This window comes from Pteropus alecto, unplaced genomic scaffold, assembly GCF_000325575.1.
Source record: "Pteropus alecto unplaced genomic scaffold, ASM32557v1 scaffold98, whole genome shotgun sequence".
NCBI classification, from domain to species: domain Eukaryota; kingdom Metazoa; phylum Chordata; class Mammalia; order Chiroptera; family Pteropodidae; genus Pteropus; species Pteropus alecto.
The window spans coordinates 3,592,842-3,618,413 of record NW_006443570.1 but is presented as its reverse complement, the minus strand read 5'-3'; the positions used below and the strand labels follow the sequence as shown (position 1 = coordinate 3,618,413).

General features: G+C 53.1%; 2 protein-coding genes and 1 non-coding gene across 4 annotated transcripts in view; 2 read left to right on the top strand and 1 right to left on the bottom strand.

Moving 5' to 3' along the window:
• MRPL10 (mitochondrial ribosomal protein L10) overlaps positions 1-3,165 on the top strand; it is a 5,986-nt gene extending 2,821 nt beyond the window's left edge. The window contains exons 3-5 of the mRNA XM_006924741.3: positions 864-1,028; positions 1,301-1,445; positions 2,195-3,165. Coding sequence (XP_006924803.1) covers positions 864-1,028; positions 1,301-1,445; positions 2,195-2,451 — 567 coding nt within the window. The 3' untranslated portion in view covers positions 2,452-3,165. The remainder of the gene's footprint in view (positions 1-863; positions 1,029-1,300; positions 1,446-2,194) is intronic.
• Positions 3,166-4,755: 1,590 nt separating this feature from the next.
• Positions 4,756-18,827, top strand: OSBPL7 (oxysterol binding protein like 7). Of its 2 annotated transcripts, none has more exons than XM_006924740.2 (23): positions 4,756-4,923; positions 6,225-6,379; positions 6,526-6,651; positions 6,833-6,886; positions 7,481-7,594; positions 7,955-8,065; positions 8,164-8,281; positions 8,964-9,067; positions 9,432-9,524; positions 9,606-9,738; positions 9,822-9,916; positions 10,083-10,178; positions 10,879-11,016; positions 11,614-11,707; positions 12,335-12,582; positions 12,782-12,919; positions 15,521-15,584; positions 15,701-15,779; positions 16,702-16,846; positions 16,949-17,093; positions 17,181-17,307; positions 17,518-17,640; positions 17,799-18,827. In XM_006924740.2, exons 2-23 carry the CDS (start codon positions 6,305-6,307, stop codon positions 17,905-17,907), a joined length of 2,529 nt encoding a protein of 842 aa, XP_006924802.1. In that variant the 5' UTR covers positions 4,756-4,923; positions 6,225-6,304; the 3' UTR covers positions 17,908-18,827. The 2 variants fall into 2 exon arrangements, with proteins under 2 accessions (XP_006924802.1, XP_015454851.1); XM_015599365.2 differs by having other exon boundaries at positions 4,763-4,923; positions 9,402-9,524.
• A 6,102-nt stretch (positions 18,828-24,929) lies between these two features.
• LOC112473450 lies at positions 24,930-25,058 on the bottom strand. Its single transcript, XR_003044015.1, has one exon. It is a non-coding gene; the product is annotated as a small nucleolar RNA SNORA1 (small nucleolar RNA).
• Between the last annotated feature and the right edge of the window lie 514 nt (positions 25,059-25,572).

The window sequence follows — 25,572 nt, the reverse complement described above, 5'->3', positions numbered from 1 at the left end:
CTGACAAATAGAAAAATTGGTTGATAGCCCCACATTCAGACAGCAGTACAGTCCTTGAACGGAATTTTCCCACTCAGGTTTTTTCCCCATTTTTTTCCTTGAACGGAATTTTCCCACTCAGATTTTTTTTCCCACTAGCTTAATTTTTTATTAAGCTAGTGGTGCTTGCTACTTCATAACTAGCAGCTACTCTATTGGACAGGGCAGGTCTGGAATCTAGATTTGGCACCAAAGTGAGTCTTCCATTATTTTACCTTGTATATGTTAACATTTCCATGATATTCTGCAAAGTGCACCATGACTTTTAGGTACTCCACTGTTTAAGTAAATTGTGGAATCATTGCTATGGTGAAAAAAAGTCTCTTACAGTGTTTATGGAGGTCTGTGAATGTATTCTCAGGTTCACAAGTTCTCAACTCTGAGAAGCACTGTTTTAAGAAAAGGAAGCCTTGTTCTGTGAAAATGCCTCAAGTTTGAATTAACACTGCAAAAGAGTTATCTTGTATTTATAATTGGTAAACTAATTCAACATGAGTACAGTGTCAGAGGGATAATTGAAATAATTTTGACAATATTGTTGTCCAATAATGTTGATTGGGTCAGATTGCTGAGCAGTTAGGGGGAACTGAGTGTTCTCAGATTTGAAAAACACTACTCTAAAGACTGCGATTATCTAACGAAAATGAAAAGATAGGGTGGGAGATGGAACGTGTTTCCGAAAGGGGCCCAACTATCCTGCTGTACCCTGATCTTCCTCATATTTGGGCATCACCAGAAGCCCAGCACCCATCTCTGAGGGATTAAGGGGTGCAAGGAGAAGAGGCAGCTTATGTCCCTTTGGTGTCATCCCTTCCTGACTTCAGGAGACAGGCCTCATCCGGCTTCTCCGTCGGGAGATAGCAGCAGTTTTCCGAGACAACCGAATGATAGCTGTCTGTCAGAATGTGGCTCTGAGTGCGGAGGACAAGATTTTTATGCGGCACCAGCTGCGGAAACACAAGATCTTGATGAAGGTCTTCCCTAACCAGGTAGGAAGTGGCCCTACCCATGGGCCCTGCCCATGGTCACCCCCCTTACTCCACCTCCCCGCCCTGCCAACTCAGACCCTGGCATCTCTCCCTAGATAGGGCACTTCTGACTCCTCCCCTGCACCAGCAGCCCTCTAGCCTGGTGCCTAGACTGCGATCAGGGGCTGAAGAGACCCTCGAGTTTCATCCTCAACCTGATGTGGCCTGGGACCAAGATGGGCAGCTCTTCCTCCCACTTGTCCCCGATAAATCCTTCTTTCCCATTGCTCCAGGTCCTGAAGCCGTTCCTAGAGGATTCCAAGTACCAAAACCTGCTTCCCCTTTTTGTGGGGCACAACCTGCTGCTGGTCAGTGAAGAGCCCAAGGTCAAGGAGATGATGCGAATCTTGAAGGGTATGCCTTTCCTGCCACTGCTAGGTGAGCAAACCCCGCTGCCAGTTGGGGATGGGGTGAAGGGGAGCAGGTGCTACAGAAGCGTAGTGCCATCTGCTAGGCATGAGTGGGTGAAACCGTGGACATCCTTGGAGGGAACATCCTCTCACAGGTGGGATCTACCTCAACAGCACCGTTTGTTGAGGGCTGCCTGTGTCATTCTAACACCTGTGTTGGCTCTGTGTTACTTCTGCACTGGGGGAAGATTATGGAAGGCAAAGAGGACTCTACCGGGAAAGGAAGTTTACACACTTTGAATCTAGCAATGAGGTAGAAGATGCTGAAACCCATACAGACAGAGATACTTAACTAGCCCAAGTGAAGGGTGCTGAGCTAAGGGGCAGTGGGCATTGTTTTCCAGACTCTCCTGATGCTAAGAATCCCTGGAGGTGCTGCTTCTCCATAGAATTCTGATTTCATAGGACCCTGTGGAAGCGGGGAACGGGACGGGAATCTGTTTACAATCTACCACACTCACATACAAACACATACTCCATGGTTCTTCAAGAAAGTTTAGGAAGCTGACTTAGTGGGGGTTAGGCCAGGTGGATGATGTATGTAAGGGGAGGGGATCAGTCCCAGATAGAGAGGGCGTGGGATGGGGCATAAGTGGGAACCGGATGGGGGAAGACTGGGAGGTAAAGGGCAATGGAGAGCAGTTCCGAGGGTTGGAATGTTGTTTTCAGAGAAGAAAGGCATTTGTAGGGAGCCCGGCTGACCCTGTGTTCTTTCAGGTGGCTGCATTGATAACGTCATCCTCAGCAGGCAGGGCTTCATCAACTACTCCAAACTTCCCAGCCTGGCCCTGGTGCAGGGGGAGCTGGTAGGAGGACTCACCTTCCTCATGGCCCAGACCCAATCCCTGCTCCAGTACCAGCCCCTCCACCTGACCGCCCTGTTGGATCAGTACGTTAGACAACAACACGAGGGGGACTCCGTCGTGTCAGCCAGTGGGCAGCCCAATTCTCCAGACCCTGTTCCAGACTCATAGCCAGCCCGTTGTACCCAGCCTGCCCATAAATACACCCTGCCCCATTGGTTATGCTGGTACGCTGTCCTTCCGGAGATGTGGAAGAACTCGGGGTGGGGAGTGACGTATGTTCCCTGGCTTCTGCTGACAATGACCTCCTCAGATACAGGGCCACTTGGAGATGAAGAAGGAGTCCATTTCAGAATGAAGGCTTTTAATCGTCGTCTTTCGTCCTTAGTATTTCCAGCTCGGGACCTGACAAGAGCAAAATCTCAGCTCTCCACGTTCATGGCAGGGAAGCTGAACAGATGAGGACATTGTCTTCTTTTGTGCTCATGTTTTTTGCACATGTCTTCCTCAGCCTGTCCCCTCGTATATCAGAATAGCTCACCTGACTAATTGTGCTAAGAACGGCTTCTACTATTGAGAGCCTGCTGTGCCAGGCTGCGTGCTGACCGCCGTCCATGTATTAGTTCTTTCATTTCTCACCATATTAGCCCCATTTCACAGAGAAGAAAACTAAGGGGCAGAGAAGTTAAAGAGCTTTTCAAGGTCAGAAAGTTGGTAAATGGCCAAACAGGACTTAGATCAGGCTCTCTGCTCTGAAGACCATGCCCTGGATTTTTACACTAGGGTCCCAGGTGTGCTTGGCTGTTAATTTTCCCTCGGAGTGTGCCATGTTGTAGAAAGTTTGGGAACATTGCTTTATGATAAAAAGATACGCATTTTACTTTAGTCTGTTTTGCTTTTTATAAGCTTATCCTCCCTATAGACTTATTCTCAGGGTCATCTCAGACTCTCCTTCCTAAAAAATTCTCTTTACCATGTCTGAGCCTTTTACCTCCCTGTCCCTGCTCTCACAAATGGCATCTCTTACATACTTGGCCTTTTGAGGACAGCTGCCAACTCTCCCTGTAGCTAACATGTCTCAAGTGGTTCTGAGCAAAGATGCTGGCGGGGGAACCAGGATTAATGAAGGGATCTGAGGGTTCTCAAGTGGAAGGCCTCGTCCAAGTCTTGGGGAACAAAAGTTCCTAATGAAAGAGTATGTTTAGCAGCCCACGCTTGTCCCTGGAGCATGCCCTAGATGGATTCAGGGGTGATGGGGGCGAGTGCCTGTTGAGCATTCCTTCTTGACTTGGAGCAATGCCATAGCTTCTTCAGTCTCGGACAGGCACCGCTGTGGCAGTAGTGATCAGCAGCTCTTCTATGGCCCGGTCCAGGACCAACTGCCCACCGCACCCAGCTCTGTGCCAGATGCCCAGAGATGCTCAATGTGAAGTGAATGAGGAGGCACTTGAGGATCCCAGACACCAGAGTCAGTCTGGCCACTGCTGCCCAGTACTCTTCCTGATTCTCAGAGCCACACGATGCTAACCACCCTCCTGGAGTGGCCAGAGCAGTGCTGAGGTTTTGAATGGCACAGAGTAGGCATATCCTGAGAGATGTGTAAGACCCTGAAAGGTCAATCAAGGCCATGTGGGGACAAGATGGGTGGGGGGAGTGGCCTACATCATTTCTGAATCAAAGAAGAACCCTATATAGCATCCTTCACCTGCTGATCGTGCCTGGGGCCCCACCACTAAAATTCTACTTTCCAGAAAGTGGCTTCACTGCACTTAAAGGTATCAGTTTCACATTCATTTGAATGACTTTTAGACCTTTCTCAAGAGCTGATTTTTCGTTAGAATTGAGCAGCCGAACACAGAACTCCAGTAGAAGGGCAGAGGTTCTGAGAAAGGGAGGGTACCCGAGTTGACTCCAGCTAGCCCTTTAACAGCCGGCTGGTTCCCGCCCCAGATGCACTCCTGGTGCAGACTCCAGGCTGGGGGTTTTGTCTTACCACAGAGGTACTTCCAGTCCCCCCCACCCAATGGGATCTGACCAGTGACAGCCTCTAGGGGGCCACCGGCTGACCCTTTTGAGCATCGACTGCCCTGCTGACCATGCTCTTGGCACTGTCTAATGTCCCAAAGGGGCATCCATATCCTCCCTTCAACCTGATACTTTGCTGGCTCCAAATTTTGCAATCTATTTTCAGATGTAAAACGAGAGGCGGGAGTTAATAAGGAAATGGCCTTGGGTACTGACTGGGATCAAGGCCACACTAGTCTGAGTAAACCCTTTACCGCCATTGGCTTGAAGCCAGCAGCTCCCCCGTCCTCTGTAATCCCTTTGGAACTGTGCCCAGTGGGGACTCTGCACCCATTCCCAAGCTTCCTCGGTGCTGGGGAGTCACTCGGCCCTGAGTCCTCCGGGGAGCAGGGGGGCAGAGCTGAGCGGCTGCCCGGAGCTGGGCGGGAGGAGGGACGGGGAGGGGAAGGTGGGGAGATCCGGCTAGAGGGGAGGCTCCGCCGTCTCCTTCCTTCCTGGTTCCTGCAGCAGCTGCTGCCACTGCTCAGCCCGGTGAGCAGGGAGCGGGCGACTCGAGACGGTGACTCAGAGGTGGAGCAGTGTGCAGGCCAAGGAGCACTGGCGTCCATGGACTCGGGGGTAAGGGGGCCACGCTGGCATCAACTGACATTCCCCGTGAGGGCTTTCTCACACCTGAAGCTGGCAGGTCTGCTTCTCCGGAGACGGGGGTGGGAATGGAGGTGGAGAGGGGACACCCCCCTGGCTCACCTCAATCCAGTACCCTCTAGTAACAGAGCCTCCCCCTCCACCTACGAGCAGCAAGAGGCCAGGATCCACAGGGCCAGGAAAAGGGCACAGGAATACCCAAACACAAGGAGAGTTTGGGAACTTTCAATGGCTGAATGCAGGAGTTTCACCCCCTGGGTCAGCTTCTGGCAGCAAGGGCCCCTCTGCCATGGCCTCCCAGTCACCTCTGCCCCACCAAGTCCCTGTTCCCTCTGGCCTCAATTCCTCAGGTGCTTAAAAGCTCCTAGAAGATCTGAGCTATTTCCCCAGCCTCAGGCCAACCTCGCCCCTCTAGTCCCCTCCCCTGCCTCACATGCACAGAGCCTCATGCATTATTGATGTCCCTGTGGAGCCAGGATGGCCAGGGCTGGTGCCACGGGCCCCTGTGGGCACTGCTGCGGGTCGTGTGTGGACCCCTGCCTGTTCTTAGCTGCCTCTTCTCTCCTGCCTCAGTGTCTCCATTGGCCTAGTCCCCTGCTCTCTCCGGGTGGGTGGTACTTCTCAAGAGCCCCAAAGACTGGGATGGTAGAAAGGGGATGTGAGGCTTGTGTTTGATGAGAGGAGGCGCAGGGGAAAAGGGGGCTTTCTCAGGCCTCAGTTTCTCTGTGCAGAAAACTAGCCCGAGAACTAGAGGATATGGGGACCAGTTGGTGGGGAGTTGAGATGAAGGGGTTAGGGGGTCGGGGTGTCATGGCAGAGCAGTCTCCAAGCCATGGTGGTATGGGTGCAGAGTTCTTGAAGGAAGAGGAGCTGGGTTGAGATCTTGCTTGTCTAGTCTCTGAATTCCTCTGGCCTGTTTGAGAGCCTCTTTCTTCATTCCCCTGCCTCACCTCTGATCACCCCCAGGGAATCTTCCAGAGAAAGCACTGAGTGTTTCCTGGAGCCCAAGAATGTGCACCAGGGTGGGGCTGGGCAGACTTTTCGTGATTTTCTCTCTGCTGGACTGGCCTACCTCTCAGTGAACTAGCCTGAAGTGGCTGTAGTGAAAGAGGGTGTAGGCCGGGACACCCACCCAAGTTGGGATAGGGACGGACTCAGGAGAGGCGGGACAGGTGAGCAGATGTGTTGGTGAGCTCTTGCCTCAGGATGCAGGAGAGGTTAGAGGTAGAGGTGATAGCAGGTCTGTGCTAATGGAGTTTTTCTCTTGTTTCAAGGGCCCCCTCAGGACAAGGTGACATCCTTCCCCTTCCACCCTGTTCTTCATCCTCAGCAGGGAGTGGCCACTCCCTTCTCCATGGACTTCCAAGAGAGGGGTCCTCCCTCGCTGGCAGAGAGCACTCAGTCTACAAAGCCCAGCAGTGCCCAGCAGGTCTGAGGGCCGGAAGCAGGCATTGGGTTGGGACTCACTTGGCTCTCACCAGCCACTCCCCCACTCTGTCCTGGACTGCAGGCTTCTGAGCTGTGGGAGGTAGTGGGGTCTCACCAGCCACTCCCCCACTCTGTCCTGGACTGCAGGCTTCTGAGCTGTGGGAGGTAGTGGAAGAGCCTCGGGGCCAACGGGGTGCAGAGGATATCATGCCTGAGAGGCAGGAAGGCCACCTGCTCAAGAAGAGGAAGTGGCCTCTGAAGGGCTGGCACAAGGTAGGGTGGGCAGGGCAAAGGGCAGGGCCAGATGTGCGGAGGGTTGGGGAAGTTTGGGTAGCTGCTGGGCAGTGCTGGGTGTGGGCGTGTCAAGAAGAAAGGTCCATGTATGCGGTTGCTCTCTCCCCACACCTTTTTCTCTTGGCTACCTGGGTCCTGTTTCTCCCGGGCATCGTTACAGAGGTACTTTGTGCTCGAGGATGGGATCCTTCGCTACGCAAACACTCGGCAAGATGTGAGTCAGGGGCTGGCCAGGGTGGCGGGAGGAGTCTGGCTCCAGAATGCCCTGGGCAGGCAGGGAGCTTCTGGAATCCCCCAGAGCAGGGCCTGAATCTCAGGTACACCATTCCTGGGTGTGGGGTCTTGAACAAGTGTCTTCCCTAAGTTTTAGCCCCCTCATCTCTAAGATGGGGAGAGTGCCATCACCCATTTGTAGCGTCCCTGTCATCTTGGTAAGGGCCCTCAAGACTATGCCTGGCACAAAAGTACCCAAGACAGGGGAGCTTTATCATCCTTGTCCTTGTTTCATTCTCATGCCGGGAATAAAAAACCGAAAGCCTGGCCGCCGAGGCTCTCTCTTCCTTGGCCTTGAGGACTCCCGAGGGTGGGACAGTTTTTCCTGTCCTGTGACTCCTTCAAGCTCAGAATGTGACTTCTGAGTTCTCCTCACAACAGCATGACTGACAAGTCCCTGCTGATACTGTGACTTGGGCATGAGGGTGGACCTACTGCCTGGCCCTTGAACCTAGAGTGGCCTTAGGAAGATGGTGGCTCTGTGGTCCAGGGGTCTAAAGCCAGCCCCTTTTCCCCCACCATCAATCCACTCCAGATCACCAAGGGGAAGCTCCATGGCTCCATTGATGTCCGATTATCCGTCATGTCCATCAACAAAAAGGCCCAGCGCATTGACCTTGACACCGAAGACAACATCTACCATCTCAAGGTGACATCCTTGGGAGCCAAGTGGTGGATTGGCCCCCAGCCTGGCAGAGGCACTGAGGCACACAGAGAGGGGGACAGGGGCTTGAGGGTCTGTCTGTCCACGCGTTTGACAAGTGGGAGTTACTATCGTGTCCAGTAGCCAATGGCAAACCACCCCTGTCTGTTGTTATGTGAACAGGCACAGAGCTAAGGGCTCAGACACTTGGCGAAGCTGTGCTGTGCCTCCCTGCATGGGGCCTCTGCACAAGCTGGGCACTAAACGGGGAGAGCCTGCTTGCCTGGGGACCAGGGCCCTGACTTCTTCCTCTTGGAAAGCAGTCCTCCTTCCATGTATCCCTCTCCCTTGCCATCACTTCTACAGATCAAATCCCAGGACCTGTTCCAGAGTTGGGTGACCCAACTGCGTGCCCACCGCCTGGCCCAGCGCCTGGATGTGCCCCGCGGTCCGCTGTCCGGCACCACTCACCGGAAGGTTAGATGGGCCCTGGGGCGGGAGATGTGGGGATTCAGGGGACTGTGAGACCCAGGGAGGTGGGCACCATCCTTCCTGACCCTTGACTCACCCCACAGGTTCCTGGTGCCCAGCTTCCCACTGCAGTTAGTGCCTCGGCTCTTCCTGGGGTTGGACCTCGAGAGAAGGTGTCTTCCTGGCTGAGGGGCAGTGATGGCCTAGACCGCTGCTCTCATGGTGAGGGGCTCCTGGCACCGAGTCTTGGTGGGTAGGGCCCACTTGTCAGGTCTAGGTGGCATCAGCGGTCACAAGGAGGAGAAAATGTTACCTTCATCCTGGCCTCAGGGAGTCCCAGTCTGGTCAGGGAGAAGCCTCTGCCTCCGAGCTGATCACGTCTACTCAGGCCCTGCCCTGGGAGCCCCAGTCTTACAAAGGGTGACTGGGCTTGTGCCCTAGGCACATGGACAGACAGAAACACAGGGCCAGGCCTCGTGAGAAAAAAAGTATGGCCAGCCAACGCAGGGAGGGGCACCGAGGAGTCGTGCCTGGGACGGAGGTTCTCTGGAGTCATATTCCTAGAGTAGGAATCTACTCTAGGAACGTTGGCCTGGGAGAGGAAGTGCAAACCAAGTTGGGGGGAGAAAGAGTGAGGCCCCCAGCCTGCGAGGAGACAGCAGAGGTGAGGCGTGCTCTGGAGACAGTGAAGATCAGGGTGCCGGCTCTCTTGGGGAACCAGTGTGAGGCCAGACCAAAGGGCGGGACCTGGGAACTGCTTTGGGCTCATGAGTGGGGGACGGGGAGACAGTGTCAGGATTTCCCTGGCCGCCAGGTGAAGTCTTTGGAGAAAGAAGGGAAGCTGGGGGACAGACTTTGCACCCCGGCCAGCGTTGGGAGAGGGACTTCCTCATTCTTCCCGCAGAGCTCTCCGAGTGCCAGGGGAAGCTCCAGGAACTGCACAGACTCCTCCAGAGCCTGGAGTCCCTGCACCGAATCCCCTCAGCCCCTGTGATCCCCACACACCAGGTGAGGTCCAGGGGAGGAGGCAGGCTCCCGTCCAGGGGTCTCTCTCCTGCTTGTCACGTTCATCCCATCACTTCCCTGGACAGGTCCCTTGTCCCCCTTATGTCACTGTTTTCAGGAGAGCCACACATCTGCCTAGTTGCTTCTTCTCCCATGTCCATTTTGCCTCAAGGCCGTCTCTCTGCCCCTTTGGAGCGACCCCTTCCTCCTGTGCCCACGTACCTGCCAGGATGTTGGTCTTCTTCCTCTGGGATGTCAGTTGTCTCTGCACCCTCCCCCATGACCACTTGCCCCTCTCCTGGCTTTGATGGTTGCTGCCCCTTTTCTCCACCCTAAGAGTGAAACTCCCCCCACCTCGACTTGCCAGGCCTCAGTGACAACGGAGAGACCCAAGAAGGGGAAACGGACCAGCCGCATGTGGTGCACACAGAGCTTTGCCAAGGATGACACCATTGGACGGGTGAGGTGGGGTGTAGACCCTAGTCACAGGGTGGGATGTTCTGAAGGAGGCTTCCTCTTCAACCCCTCCCCTCACCCACAGGTCGGTCGTCTCCATGGCTCTGTTCCCAACCTCTCTCGCTACCTGGAGTCTCGGGACCACTCAGGACCCCGTGGGCTACCTCCCCCAGACTATGCCCACCTGCAGCGCAGTTTCTGGGCCCTGGCGCAGAAGGGTGAGTGTATGACGGAGGGCGACGAGGAGCAGGCGGGAGAGGGGGAGGAAGAAGAGTCTGATGGCCCGCCCCTGCCCCCACAGTGCACAGCTCCCTCAGCAGCGTCTTGGCTGCCCTCACTGCCGAACGGGACCAACTGAGGGACCTGCACCAGGATTCAGAGCTGTCCAGGATCGGGGTGAGGCTTGGGGACATGGTGGCTGGTGAGAGGAGATGGCTTGAGGCTGAGTCTGCAGGCCTGGGGGTGCAGGCAGATCTGGGCTGGGAAGGGGGTGTGGCACAGGCAGACTCTGCATGGCAGAGTCGGGAGGGCTTCATCCTGTCCCCTCATCCTCTCTTTGCAGGTCTCTGAGGCCTCAGCTGGCCCGAGGCGCCTCCATTCACTGTCCATCTCCTCGGACACTACGGCAGACTCTTTCAGTTCCCTCAACCCTGAGGAGGTAGGAACTGGGGTGGGCTGTGGGGACCATTTCTCCTGGGCCTTCTGTCCTAGCAGGAGTGAAGGCATGGTTGGTTTTCAGACCTGAAACAGAGCCTAAAAATTCTAGCTCCAACCCCTTTCACATAAAATTGGCAGTAGCCACATCTCGTTCATCCCGTAACAGTGTGCAGAGTGCTTTTACTTTTAATTCAAAGGCCTGTGAGGTGGTGATTCTTCCCTTCAAGTGTGTAGATGAGGAAACTGAGACTCAAAGAGTATAATTGATGGGTCCAGGCTCCCACGCTTGTGGACCGGCTGAGTGGAGATGTAGGGACTGAGCACAGACTCCAGGGCCCTAGTCCACAGGTTTGAACTTGGCTCCACTGCATGCCAGCTTTATGACCTTGAGGCTCAGTGTTCTAATCTGCAAAGCAGGGGTAATAAGTACGTCTACCTCGTAGGTTGTCAAGATTGAGTTCATGCAAGCAAAGGGCTTGGAGCTGGGCTCAGAGTTGGTGCCCAGAAAGTGTAAGCAGTTATTGTGGAACCGTGTCTCCTTACTCCCACGCAGGTGTTCATTCCACTGCGCTCACCCCTGCTCGACAGGTTTCAGACTCAGACAGTCAAAGTCCCTCTCAAGGGAGATGTCAAGCAAGGGGACCTCTGCTTGACTCTCCTGGCTTGGCCTCTGGGACCTTACACCCATCCTGCTCTCACAGCAAGAAGCTCTGTACATGAAGGGGCGAGAGCTGACCCCCCAGCTGTCCCAGAGCAGCATCCTGTCCCTGGCTGATTCCCACACAGAGTTCTTTGATGCCTGCGAGGTTCTCCTATCCGCCAGCTCTTCTGAGAATGAGGTGAGGAAGGTGGGAAGCTGGCAGTAAGGGGAGGGGACCCTGCAAGTATAGGGGCGGGGTCCAGAGAGACTAGAATCTGTAGATTCCCAAACCCTTTCTACCTGCCTCAGCCGCCGTCTCTGGGAACACGTCCAACACCGCTGGGTTGGAGAGGCCCTGCTCAGAAATCTGTGCCGGGGACTCTTCTTCCAGTTCGATGTGCTTTATCCCCATTGGCTTCTCCTGAAACTGCTGCCTCAGCTCCACCCCAGCCAGCTTCCTGTGACCCTATTTTAGACCCAGTGCTCCCCTGACTGCTCCTCCGTTCCCCCACCCTGCTGAATCTCAGTAATCCCCAACTTCCCTTCCATTTGTGTCTTGCCAAATCTCTGAGCTTTCTCCCCACAGTCGAAGGGCCAGACCCTCCCTCTCCCAAGGTGGCAGGTGATGCCAGGCCTCCTAGGGCAGCGTCTTAGGACTCAGACCACCCGCCTCCCAAATACGTTCTCTTCCCCTTCCCACCAAAGGGCTAGCTGGGCAGTCTTGCCAGGCCCTGGGCACTGCCCAGCTGCCCAGGGGAGGCCCTGTCTGCCCGGCCTGTCATCTGTCCCGGCCCAGGGCTCAGAGGAGGAGGAGTCGTGCACCAGTGAAGTCACCACCAGCCTGTCTGAAGAGGTGCTGGACCTCAGGGGAGCTGAGCGCTTTCAGAAAGGTGCCAGCCAGGTGTTTGGCAGGGAGGGGCTGGAGGTGGGCAGAGAAATGGTGTTGTCCAAAGCCCAGGCCCCTTGGGGAGGCAGTCCCTTGTGGTAACTAGTGAGCTAAGGCCTTTGGATGCTGACTCCAGAGATGACCCTAAGGGGTGAGGAAAGCTAAACTGTGAGCTATGGCATGTTCCAGAAGTGGCTCCGGAGGTGGGACAGGTAGGGGCTGGCCTCTGTTCGGTCTTCTGAGAAGGTTCACATAGGGTCTGAGAGAGAGGGAGAAGATCACACCTTGCCACTTTTTAGTAGTGTGACTTCGGACATGCCATTTTACTTCTTGGAGCCTGTTTCCCCATCTATAAAATCGGCTGAATAATATGCACCCTGACATCAGTTTCTGTGTGTATGAAAGGAATAGAAGGCAAGAGTGGGGATTCTGGAAGGGCTTCTGGGGTACAGGGTCTCCCCGCTGCCCACCTAAACCCCTCGGGAGCTCATTGAGAATTAGATCCCCAGTGCCCTGCCCCACAGAGAGTTGAGACTGGGTCTTAGGGTGGGAGGCAGCTGGGCAGTGGGCCAGCCTATGGGCCTCCTGTGTCAGGATGCCAGGAGAGTGACATGGCTGGGGTGGGCCCCAGGGGGGTGTGTTCCAGGGAGAGCTGCAGGGCCGCCCCGTCGCCGCCGCCTTCCCGCGGCCAGCGGGCCGGGGGCCGACGTGAGCCTGTGGAACATACTGCGTAACAACATCGGCAAGGACCTGTCAAAGGTGTCGATGCCTGTGCAGCTCAACGAGCCACTCAACACTCTGCAGCGGCTCTGTGAGGAGCTTGAGTACAGCGGCCTCCTGGACCAGGCCAGCCGCATCACTGACCCCTGCGAGCGCATGGTACCAGCCCCAGCCCCTTGGGCCCAACCTGGCTACCTCTTCCTCTTGACGGCTTCTGCCTCCCAAGAAATCCTGGCCGGGCTGCTCCTTGCCGCTGAAGTTGTGCCTCAGTACCCCAGTCCTTGCTTATGGTGGGACGGCATCTCCTTCTCTGATCCCCAGCACCCCCAGTGGCATCCCCCTGCCCTTCCTCCCTCAGGTGTATATCGCAGCCTTTGCTGTCTCTGCCTACTCCTCCACGTACCACCGAGCGGGCTGCAAGCCCTTCAACCCTGTCCTGGGGGAGACCTACGAGTGTGAGCGGCCTGACCGAGGCTTCCGCTTCATCAGTGAGCAGGTGTGGGCCCTGGAAGATGGGAGCTGGCTTCGTAGGTGTCTGGGGCAGGGATGCACCTGGGCTCCAGAGGGGCCAGGTTGTGGGAGAGGAAGGGGGCATTTGGCTCAGGGCCAGGCACTGGGCCATATGGTGGAAGTGCAGAGGGTTCTACTCAGAAGAGCTCCCTGCTTAGTGTGGGAGACGGACTTGAAACAAGGAGTTAGTGTACCAAGTTCCAGAGCGGGGATTATGGAAGCTTATAAGAGGTTCTTCAGCTCCCCTTGGGAAGGCATGCTCTAGGTGATCTTGAGCTAAGTCTTGAAGGACGAATTGGAGTTCACCAGGAGTATGAGGGGCTGAGGAGAATGGGATGTTTCAGACAGTGTAAAGGAACAGATGGAGCATGTTTGGGAGGAGGTAGAGACGGGGCTGGAAGACAAGGCAGGCTCTGAGGAGCCCTGTAGGTAAAGGTAGGGAGGGATTTGTTTGTTTCGAATCCTAAAGGCTATGGGGAGTCCTTGGAGGGTTTTAAGCAGTAGAGTGACATGCTCAGAATTCCATTTTCTAAAGAACACTCAGGCAGTGGTGTGCGGACAGATCAGAGAAAGCCATTAGGAGGCCATTCCAGTCATCACCCTAAAAGCTGATGGGGACCTGCACTTAGGCCGTGACAGCTCAATTAGGTGGACGGAGGAATTCAAGAGCTATTTATGTGTTGCCCTTGACAGGACTCAGTGGTCAACGGAATATTCTTACAACTAAGGAGTAGGGGAGGTGGTTGATGAGAGGGAGAAGGCTGGGGTAGCCGCGGATTTCTGGATTGAGGGCTTCAGTGGGTGTGCAGCAGAGCCAGTCAGCAAGATGGAGAGAACGTGAGGAAGGTAACTGAATTAGGGAGATTCCTTGTCCATGGGGGCTTGATTTCCAAGGGGAGATGTCCAGCAGGCCCCGGAGAATGTGGGCCTCGAGCTCCTTGGAGAGAACTGGGTGGCGCTGACAGATCCGGGAGTCACCAGCTTAGATGACGGGTAAAGTCCTAGACTGCTCCCAGGAGAGGGTCAGGAGAGGAGGGTGGGCAGGGAAGGTGGAGGAGGGAAGGGACGGGGAGGTCAAATGGGCCATGGGACTCAGTGGGGGTGTCACCGGCTTCCTGACGAGGGAGATTTCAGACAAAGGCTGGGGGCCGAGGCTGGATTACAGTTGGCATAAAGTGGAAGTAAAAAATATATATATATACAGATTATTTCCAAAAAATGTTACCATGAGAGAAAGAGGAGGTAGAGAGAGTGGCAACCAGAGGGGGCGGTAAAGGGTGGCGGCAGTTTTTTTGTTTAGATTTTAAATGTTTTTGAAAACATGATGACACGTGCATGGAGTCCGATAGTGTGTACAATAGAAAATGAGCCCCCACCCCACCCGTCTGAGGGGAGAGCTGCTGCCCGCGTTTGTTTTATGCATGTGTGAGAAAAGATATACCTGGCTAGAAAGAAAAGGGTTACTCTTTTTAATATGGAAGAAACAGGAGATATTTCTATTCAGAGAGAAAGAGAAATGTAGCGGGAAAGACTAAAGGGCAGAGGGGCGGGGGATGGGAGGAGTGAGGCGGCTGCAGGGAGGGGTGGGAGGCAGCATGGAGGAGAGGGGCCCTCGGGTGGCAGGAGGTCGGGATGGGAGCCTGTAAATTGGTGGAAGGCATTGGCCTCTCTGTTCTCCCTCTGACTGTGAGGGGCCCCTCTGTTCTCCCTCTGACTGTGGTTTGAAGAGTATGGCTTGGGTGTAGGCCCTCAGAGGAGGACTGTGGTGATGCTGAGGGCCTAGGTGTCGACGTGATGTAGAATTAGAGGTTTCCCAGCGTGTGCTGTGTATCTGTTATGTGGAAGGGTAGGGGGTTCTGAAGAGCAGGGACCTGGGACAGCATGGAGGAGGCCAGTCATTGCCGGGAGTTGTGGCGAGTGATGGCAGCAGGTTGTTGAGGGTGCTGGGTGAGAGGCCTGGAAGAGACAGAGCAGTCTCAGCTGGGCAGGAAGGAGGTGGAGACGGGGCTAACAGGCCACAACAAAGCAGAACAGCCAGAAGTCTCGGCAGGAGCCACAGGCAACAGGAATGGAGAAAGGGTCAAGCCAGGCAGGCTTGTAGGATTCAGGAGTTCAAGGTTCCAGATATGGAGCTGTTCCAAGGAGCACAAGGCCAAGGTTTTCCAAGGGTGTAGTATGGAGGTTGCAGGGTGGTGATCAGTTTTGGGGGAGAAGAGGGTGAGGGAAGAGGGTCCTTATGGGACAGTTGGCTTTCAGGCAGGGCACGGTGGAGGCCCCACCTGTCACTGCTAGAGGACTTTATAGGCTTGAGCAGGGGTTCTGGGGAGCACCATGACAGGGGTAGCAAGGAGGGCTCCAAGGGGGAGTGAGTGAGAAGGCAGAATGGAGGGGCCTCATGTGAAAAGAGAGGATGATGGAATTTGGGTAGTGGCCAAGGATGACAGGGACAAGAGACCTGGAACTAACTCATCTTCTGGTTGGCAGGGAAACAGGGGCTGGAGGTAAGGGACTTTGGGGGGCCCTGGGGTCAGGAGAGGACCTTATGGTCCTCAAGGGCAGCCTCAAGAGAACTTCTTTGCTTACCAAGGTCTCCCACCACCCCCCTGTCTCGGCGTGCCATGCAGAATCAGAGAACTTCATCTTCTGGCAAGGTGGGTGGGGGTGCACGGTAGGGTGGGCCTGGGGGTGAAGGTCAGATGGGGGAGGGGCTGGAACACTCTCTCATCTAATCTCTGCTGTCCCTCTCCCTCCCCCACACCAACTCCAGACATGAAGTGGAAGAACAAGTTCTGGGGCAAATCCTTGGAGATTGTGCCTGTGGGGACAGTCAATGTCAGCCTGCCCAGGTGAGTGTTCCTAAGTGCTCAGCAACCAGGTACAGTCCACAGGCCATCCTCCAGTCTGGGATGGGGAGGTAGTAGGAGGGACAGGATAGGAAGGTCTGGCCTTAAGCCGCTTGGGATGGGGCAATGTCTCTATATATTTTGCACCTATATTTGCCACAGTTGCCAATAAAGGTGAAAAATCATGGTAGAGCTGGAAGGGCTCATTGAGGTCATCTGATGCAGCGGCTTTCACACTTTTTTGACCATGACTCACAGTAAGAAATGTGTTTGAGATCTCAAGCCAGTACATGCATGTGCGTGCACAGACCCATACATGTAGACAGACACATACACACACAGAAACCTAAATTAATCTCAGCACTGGTCAGAAGCCACATTTAAGACCCCCTCATCCAGCTCATGTTACAGGTGGGAACCGCAGCCAGAGGAGAGAAACTTGCCCAGCGGGATCCGGGAGTGAGCCCGAGGCCAGTGCAGGGGTTGGGGAGCCTGGGCTTTGGGGTCAGCAGTCCTGACTGGGAGTCCTCATTCTGACAATAGTTATGCAAGCGGCAAAAGACTTGAAGCCTCAGAGTCTTGAGTTTGCTCTTCTATAAAATGAGAGTAAGGAGTAACACCGATAGAAGTAGGGAGTAAACAGGGAAATGGAACAGACCCACCACCGTGCCCGGCACTCAAGGGCACGGGCCCTGTCTGTGTTTTGACCCCCATGACTTAGGCACATAGGAGCTTTATCAGTGAATGGAAATGTGTTAGTTGAATACTTTCTGGGAAGGTTGCCCTGCTTTATAAGTCACCCTTCATGGCACAGCCTGAACCAGACCCATGTGACCTGTTCCAGTGAGACAGGTGCTCCCCAGCTGAGGGTGGCACTTGTTTTCCAGAGCCAGCCAGCTGCCCTCCCATGCTCTGTCTCTCTCAGGTTTGGGGACCACTTTGAGTGGAACAAGGTGACATCCTGCATTCACAACATCCTGAGTGGTCAGCGCTGGATCGAGCACTATGGGGAGGTGCTCATCCGGAACACACAGGATAGCTCCTGCCACTGCAAGATCACCTTCTGCAAGGTGGGCACGCCACCCTGACCCTGCCTGGCCACCCCTAGCCGCTCACCCTGGTGAAGGGGAGGGGACACCTACCTAAGCCCCCCGCCCTTACCCCCACCCCAGGCCAAGTACTGGAGCTCCAACATCCACGAGGTGCAGGGTGCTGTGTTCAGCCGGAGTGGCCGTGTCCTCCACCGTCTCTTCGGGAAGTGGCACGAGGGACTGTACCGGGGACCCCCACCCGGTGGTCAGTGCATCTGGAAACCCAGTAAGTGGATTGGTCAGGGAGGGCTAGGCAGGGTGAGGGCAGCTATGACATAGTCCTCCTGCCCCAGCCCCTGCCTTTCCCCGCCAGACTCAATGCCCCCAGACCATGAGCGAAACTTCGGCTTCACTCAGTTTGCCTTGGAGCTGAATGAGCTGACGTCAGAGCTGAAACGGTCACTGCCTTCCACAGATACGCGGCTCCGGCCAGACCAGAGGTCAGTGCTAGGCGGGCCCTGCCCTAAAACCACCAGGCTCCTCCCTCCCGCACGTGGGTTTCTGTGTAGAGCGGGGACTTTGTCTTTCTTTCATTGAGTGCCTCAGGGAGATGGGGGCCTTTTTGGCGGCAGAGCTGGGCGGGGGATGGAGGCCTTGGATTTGGGGGCCCCTGAGGGGGCAGTTCTGCTGACAGTTGTCTGGATACTCAGGTACCTGGAAGAGGGGAACATACAGGCCGCTGAGGCCCAGAAGAGAAGGATCGAGCAGCTTCAGCGAGACAGACGCAAAGTGATGGAGGAGAACAATATCGTCCACCAGGCTCGCTTCTTCAGGTCACTCTGCCCTTGCCCTGGCTCTCTGCAATCCAGCCTCCCGCTCCTCCCCTCTGGCCCTTCCTGCTTTGAGTGGGGCCAGCAGTTGGAGGCAGCATCTCAGGAAAGCCTTAATTCTGGATGTTCACCATTCCCCTTCCATGATTCTTGTCCCCCAGGCGGCAGACGGACGGCAGCGGGAAGGAGTGGTGGGTGACTAACAACACGTACTGGCGGCTGCGGGCTGAGCCAGGCTATGGGAACATGGACGGGGCCGTGCTCTGGTAGCCCTGGCCCCGGGGGCAGGAGGCTCCAGTTCTTCCCTCCTGCCTCCACTCTGGACACGGACACACGGGTGAGGCCAGGCTCCCCAGCTCACTGCCCTGGAGACCAGAGGGGCAGTCCTGGCTCTGGCCCTCCCCCCTCTGCTGGCCAGAGGGGCTGCATCTCAGCCCATCACCCACCCCATGGTTGGGGTGAGAAGCAGGATTTGAGCTTCCCCAGTCTCGTTGCTCCCATAACCAGCATGTAAGACCCTTCTTGCTTTTTTACTTTCTTCCTTCCCCCTTGGGGTACTTGGGGGAGAGTCCAGGCTCTCCAGGATCTGCTCCCCATTTCAGTGCCTTCATAGGACACAGGTGACCCCCTGATGTTCCCCAGGCCCCCTATGCCCAGGGCTCTGGCCCCAGATGTGCGGTTAGGGTGAGGGAGGGGAGGAGGCAGCCTTTTCTTCCACCTTGTCCCTCCCAAGCCCCTCTCCAGCATCTTCTCCACTGGCCCAGCGGGCCTCCCTTTGCTTGGTCCCTGGCAATCTCTCCCATCCTCCGGGATCCCTTTCTCCCAAACTGTGGAATGCCTGCAGCTTTCAGGTCTTTTGGCCCTGGTCCTCGAGCGGTTTCCTTGAGGACCCGCCAGGGTCCCCCCAGAGCAGATGAGGCCTCTCCAAGAGGTGGGGAGCAGACTGGAGCAGGCTGGGCGCCTGGCCTCAGACCCACTGGGAGTGAGTGAGCACGTGTGAGAGTGTGAGTTTGTGTAGAAGAGTGTGTGCGTGCACATGTGCCTGTGTACTGCTTGCAGGCGAGCAGGGTTCCCAATGTAGCCCGGACCTGGGTGTCCACCACTGTTGCTGCTCATTTTCACACGGTCTGCCTCTGACCAAGGTGAATTGCTGACATTCCAAGCTCCAATAAAGACTGTCCTAAACGTTGGCCTGTGACCGTTCACTTAAACACACGTGCACTCAAGCTTAGTGAAGGCCCACAGCTACCCACACACACCTGGGCTAAAAATCCGATATCATCGCTTCCTTAATCTTCACATCCTGTCAGTACCATCTCAAGTATCCCTCAGCGCTGGCCCTTCTCTTGACTGCACCTGGCCTAGGCTGGGCCCTTACCGACCCTTGCCTGGACTATGGCAATTGCCTTGGAGCTCCTAGTCACTCCGTTTTGAAGCTGGCTTTCAAAGTGAGATTTTAAAAGAGAAAAGGTGACACCTCGTGCCTAGTTCAAATACATTCATTGCTCTTGAGTGTCTAGAAGAAAAATCCAAACTCTTCAACCAGGCAGAAAACTATGTGGTCTCTGTCCTGCCCTGGCATAGACTGTTGACCCCTCCCCACCCCTCAGTTAGGGCTGTGCCCTCACCCCTAACCACCCAAATCAGTGAGGAAAAGTGGGAGGGACCAGAGGGGACTAGAGCATGGTCCTCAACCCCGGGGGCTGTGAACCGGTACCGGTCCGTGGCCTGTTAGGAACTGGGCTGTGCAGTACGAGTTGAGTGGCAGGCGAGCAAGCGAAGCTTCATCTGTATTTGCAGCCGCTCCCCAGCACTAGCACCGCCTCCGCTGCACCCCAGATCATCAGGCATTAGATACTCAGAGGAGCACTGGTTCCTGGTGCCCCAAAATGGGGACTCCTGGGCTAGAGAACAGGGCAAGCTGCAGTTTCTCCTGCTCCCCCATCACCTAGGCTGAGCCCAGCTGTCATTTCAAAGCTGTGCGATCCTGGTCAAGTGCCTTACGTCTGTGTTCAGAGACCTCATCCTCTCATTTAGCTTCTTATGGGTCTCCGAGGAGAATGTATGTGGAGTGTCCAGGCTCCTGAATTCGTCAGTTGTCTCCTAGCCCCTGACCCCACCCGACTGTAACAGCAGGCCTCAGGCTCTGCCTTGGTTTGATGGATGTCCTAAGAGCAAGTCATGCTTTCTTTGGGGGGTCGCAAGAACAGAGGGGACCCCTGAGCTATGGCAGCCCAATCCTAGTCCTTTTTACCCCTCCCCCAGCCCCAGGAGAAGAGTGGTGGCCCACATTTCCAGTTTATTTCTAGAGAGTGTTAAAGTGAACACATTTGCCCTGACACTACATACTAGAAATAACCTATCAGGCTCCCCGAGAATCCGGCAGTGGCTGGGGCCCAGCTCAGCAGTGATAAATGACAGCGGCAGACACTACTTAGCAGCCCACGTTCCTGCAGGTTGCCAGTGCACTCAACTTCTGCCCACCTTCATTCTTCGGAGAGCATTCACTGGGTCAGGAAACCGCTTCTCTGGGAGACCCAGATATCCCCAACCACTCCCAGAAGCTGCCCAGGTAGTCTGGCAGAGGGCGGCAGGTCCCCTTTGCTGGTGTCTCCTCCCTGCCAGGTAACAACTTCCCCAGGAGCTGCTGGTCCAGGACCACCCCCCACACAGAAAGCCCTCTTAAGTTTCCACTAACATCTCTCCTGCTTCTGCACCGCCCCGCCCCCGCAAAGCCATCGCACTGGGGCAGGCACCCTGAATTTAGTCTTATCCCCTAACTTTAAACTTCCAAAGAGAAAGGCAGGCGGAGTGGGGAGCAGGAAGAGGCCCACCCTTAGATCCAGACAAGAGGTGCCTCAGCCAGCGCCCGCCCGCCCCACGGGGCTGGAAATCAGTGGGGTTGAGGGAATGTGGTCCCCGACTCCTCATGGACAACATTCTGGGTATCTAGGACCCTGGAATTCCTGACCAAATTGCTTCTAGATTACAGTGCAGGTATTTCCCAGGCACACCTTATCATTGACGGTGCCTGCCAGTGTGTGTAGCCCCTCCCAATGCATGACAGACACAGGGGTCAGCCATTGGCCTAGGGCCAGGTCTCCCTACACTGGGGAAGAACTTGAAGGATTCTGAGAATTCTAGATTCAAACCTGGCCTTTCAGGTCGCAATGAAGATATATTTTGTCAAGGTTGGAAGATAAAACATATTTAAGTTGTTAGTTTGGTTTAAGTCTTTAAGTATGAAACATGATATATGGGTCTGCATTTGTATTCCTGTCCTGAGCCCTCCGAGTGTTGGGGGGCAGGCCTGGGAAGGTTCCTTGTGTCATGCTTCTGAAGGGTGTATGTGCGTGTGCGGTGGGGGGGACCTTCATTGTGCCCTCCTGGGAAGGATAAGTAAGAATGGGGATGAGAAGGAAGCTAAGCCGGTGCCAGTTTAGCAGAAACTTCTTGGCTGATGGGGGAAGCCATCTCACCTAGGACCCCTGGAGAGAGAGAAGGTGAGATGTGGCACCGGCAGGTCACATTTGCCTGCCCTCCCTTCTCTGCCACTTAGCAAGGTACTCCAGACTCAGGGCAGCCTCTCTCCTCCAAGCTAGGCCATCAGAGGCCAGCGCACTCCCCTCCACCGTCTGTGAGGCAGGGACAAACACTGGACTAAGGCAGAAGGTATGAGTTCTGGGCCTGGCTCTGCCACTTATTCCCTTCCTCCGGTTCAGCCTCTATAGAGTGAGCACAGTGATAATGGCCCAGCTCCCTCAGTTTCCCTCCATTGTTAAAGGCGATAGTGGGACTTGGCAGCGTCCAAGCAATGGAGCGCCAGACAAGGGTGACTTCAGATGACCCGGGGAGGAGCTCTGCTGTCCCCACTCCTGGGGCCTCCCAGTGCAGCAAGTCCTCGCTGAGCGAGGGAAGCAGGACTCCTGTGCAGGTGTGCAGACGCAGTTGGTGCCCCACGTTTCCCAACGCTTTTGCCAAGTAAAGGAGGATACGAAACATCTTCACAAAGCATGGGAGGCTCAGCATTGGTCAAAGGGTGGGGGTCAGCACCCCTCATTTCTGTGGTCCCCTGCACCATCCATCAGTCCCTGAGACAAAACACAGCCTCTTTACGTCTTTAACTGTCTGATTCCCTCCCCAGTTAAGGAGCCTCTGGCTGTGGGGAGTTCCAGCTCCATCCACCTCAGACACACAGAGAAACCTGGCTAAAAGGGCCAGAAAGTTCAGGAAGGGCGGGAAACCCAGGCTGGCAAAGAGGATGGTAGAGGGGGCAGAAACGGGTACTTGTCTCAGGCGTGAACTTCATCGCGTGCTCTGGCACCGACACGGGGTGGCCGGGAGTGGAAGGTGACTGGGGCGCGTGGTGGTGACAGCCGGCTTCGCAAGAGCCTGGAGGGCAGAGCCGCGCCGCCCAGCTGGGCAGCTCGAGTGCAGCTCGCCGGGTGGCCGCGGGGCGGAGCCCGAGGACCAGAGATGGCGGAGCGCCACTGTCGGGCTGGAGGGACTCGGCGCGCCGCGTCCTTGGTCGCCCCTGCCCGGAGCGGCGCGGTACCCCATCAGCTGCTGGTGGGTAAACTCCGCTGGGATGAGGGAGAGAGGGCTCGGGGGACCCCGGCGCCGGGGCGCGCCAACCGGCAGCCGGAGTTTCTGAGCCCTCTTTCTGCGTACACGAATGCGGGTCCCTCCCTGGGGCTCTGCCCAACCCAGGACCTTGGCGCCCAGCCTCTAGCCCTCCCCCTGCAGAGAGGGCAGACCCAGGGCGCCCCAACCCTGGACGGCCTTTCGCCCCTCTATCTCAATGGGCGTCCGGTGTGTCCTGGGATGACCATCTGGAAAAGGATGTCCTGATCGAGACGAGGATGGAACGGGGGCAGTATGGGCCCGAAGAGGGGAAAGGGGTGAGAACAAGAGGTGAGAAGGCAGGGATGTCTGCAGGTAGAATAATTTAGAAGCCCCTGTCATGGAGAGAGGGTATGGTGGCAGAATTCCCTTTCTAGGCTGTCAGTTTCTCCTTGTAGTTCTTTCAAACGACAACAGCGTAACATAAGGGTTTTTTTTTTTATTCCCTCCTCACCCCTATTCAAAATAACGCATTGTTCATTGTTGGAAAATTAGAAAACAACAACAACAATAACACATGGTTTTAAAAGTATGTGTACTATTCCATTGGAGAATAGGATGTTTAGATTTATAACCTTTAAAATATATTATAATCACACGGCAATGGAAATCCTTGAAGCATTGTCTGCATCTGATTTTTTTTAGGCTAAATTACTAAACATGAAATTATTAGATCTAATGCAACGGATTTCAAGCCTGGCTGCACATCCTGTTGCTCCAAGAAGTTTTACTAAAGACCATAACTCCAGTGGCCCAGTCATCACCGACCTTCACCACTCAATTCCAGACTCTACTAACTGAAACGGACTCAAACTGTCTACTCATTCAGACTATTTACCTTGTTCATACTTCATAATAACTTTATTTCTTAAGTATTACTCAAATAATAATGGTTTTTCTTTCTTCTCTAGTGGATTTTGCTTATTTGTAGTCTAAGAAAAATGCCCATTTCATTCACATTTCCAAGTATATCAGTATGTGTTGTTCACTCATAATTATTTTTATAAACCCAGTAGCTGTTACTATATCTCATTCTTAATTCTCAAAATTTATTTCTGTCTGAAGGCTACGTTTTTTTTTTTGAAAACTGATAATACGAAATGTTGGAAAGGATAGAGAACAATTGATCTCTCATACATTGCTGGTGGGAGTATACATTGGTACAACCACTTGGGAAACTGTCAGTACCTATAAAGCTAAAATTCTTATACCCTAGGACCAACGATTCCTCTCCTAGTCGTATTTCCAATAGAAATGAATGCACATGTTCCCCAAAGGACACATACAAGAATATTTGTAACATTCATTATTCATTATTATCAAAATACTGGATACATCCCAAATGTCCATCAAGAGGAGAATGGATACATAAATTGTGGTGTGTTTACACAATGGCAATCAAAAGAATAGAGATACAAAGAAGAAAGTACTGCTACTTACAACCCAATGAATATAACAGACATAATACTGAGCAAAAGAAGACATACTACATAATTAGTGACATCATTTATAGAAAGTTTTATGGTGATAGAAAACCAATTATTGGTGACCGTTACAGAAAGGGATATTGGCTGAGAGGGGTTCCAGTGGAGGCTTCTGGTGTGCTGGAAATGTTCTAAATTCACCAAGCTATACGTTTAAGATTTGTGCACTTGACTGTACATAATTATACCTCAATACAAAGTAAAAAAGAAAAAAAGAAAAAGCACTTCTGTTTTGTAATATTTTCCCCAAATGTGAATTTCTTTCTCGTGAACTCTTTACTTCCTTCTTTTTGTTTCATATTTTATTAACAAATCTCATTTGGTTATTTTTAAAAGTTTATTATTTCTAGAGTGAACATAATTAAATAACACATGTTGTTTGGCCAGAACTGTCATGGCTGGCTTTTCCTAGGGTTTTCTCAGTCATTGTTTGAGGATTATTATGAACCTTCTCTCAAATTAAGTTTTAAAAATGCAAATAGCAATTTTATTATGTCACTATTTTTTTCTGAAGTATTTGTATTTAATTCCATATAATTTCCTTACAGATTATACAATCTATAAAGTAAAACAACAAAAGAAAGAGAAAGCAAAGCAAGATGCTTATGCCTGAAGCAGAGCAAGGCATAAGGTGAGCAGGGTTCCTTAAAATTTTTCATGCCAAAAGTACAATACAACTGTTAACTGCTAAATTTTATTTTATTCCCTCCACAGAAAACACTAGAGAAATACATGCTGACTTTCTACAAAAAGTGTAAAGGGATTTTTTTGTTATGTGTAACAGGCACAATTATTTAAAGTTAGTAATTTTTTTGTTTTAAATTTATTTTTTTAATTGAAGAAATGATTTTAATTTTCTCCCTGTATACCTCCCCCTTAAAGTTAATAAATTTTTATTTAAGGAATTTCTCATGTTGTGATTCCTTCCACTACCTTAGTTCCCCCTGAGTTTGAGTCTTAATCCCTTTTAAAATAATTTTTGCTCAGTCCACAGTTGTCATGTCAGTCAGTCCTATAATCATTGAGACCTAATTTCTTCAAGCAGTTTACTTTCAAGCCCTAAAAGTTAAATTGTAAGAAGTACTTTGCTATTTTGGCAAATAGCCTAAAATATATTATTCCTTAATTGTTTCTAATATTGAAAAGTCTTATTACATCCAGTTTTTACTTACTGAGCCTAGCAGAAAATGTTACAGGTCTCATTGTCACCACTGCAATAAACTTACTGTGATGGAAGCATAACTTGTGTCTCAATGTAGCCACATTATTATTTTGTTATTTTTAATTGTGGTAAAATACACAGAACATAAAACTTATCATCTTAACCATTTTTAAGTGTAGTTATATACTTCTGCAACCATCACCAGCATCCATTCCCAGAACTTTTTTCATCTTCTCAAACTGAAATTTTTTACCTATTAAACAATAATACCCCATTCTCCTTTCCCCCCAGTCCCTGGCAACTACTATTCTATTTTCCATCTTTATGAATTTGACTCCTCCAAGTGTCTGTGTGTAAGTGGAATCATACAGTATTTGACAGGATTTCGAAGAGGTTAGTGTTGCCTAAAATATGAGCATTACATAGGGAGAAAAGTATGTTTTCAGACACTTGAAAATCCTATTGGCAGCACTGAAAGAAAATAAAAATATTTTCTTATTTTTATAAGGTAGCAGAATACTTGAGGTGACCCTGATCTGTCCAGGGTGCTGATAACTCACAGGCCATCTGCCAAACATTTTTTTCATACTTGTTATGATATTAGCTCCAGTGGCTTTATGGCTTCCAGTTTCAAGTAGAACTGAGGGTCCAGACTCTTCTCTTCCA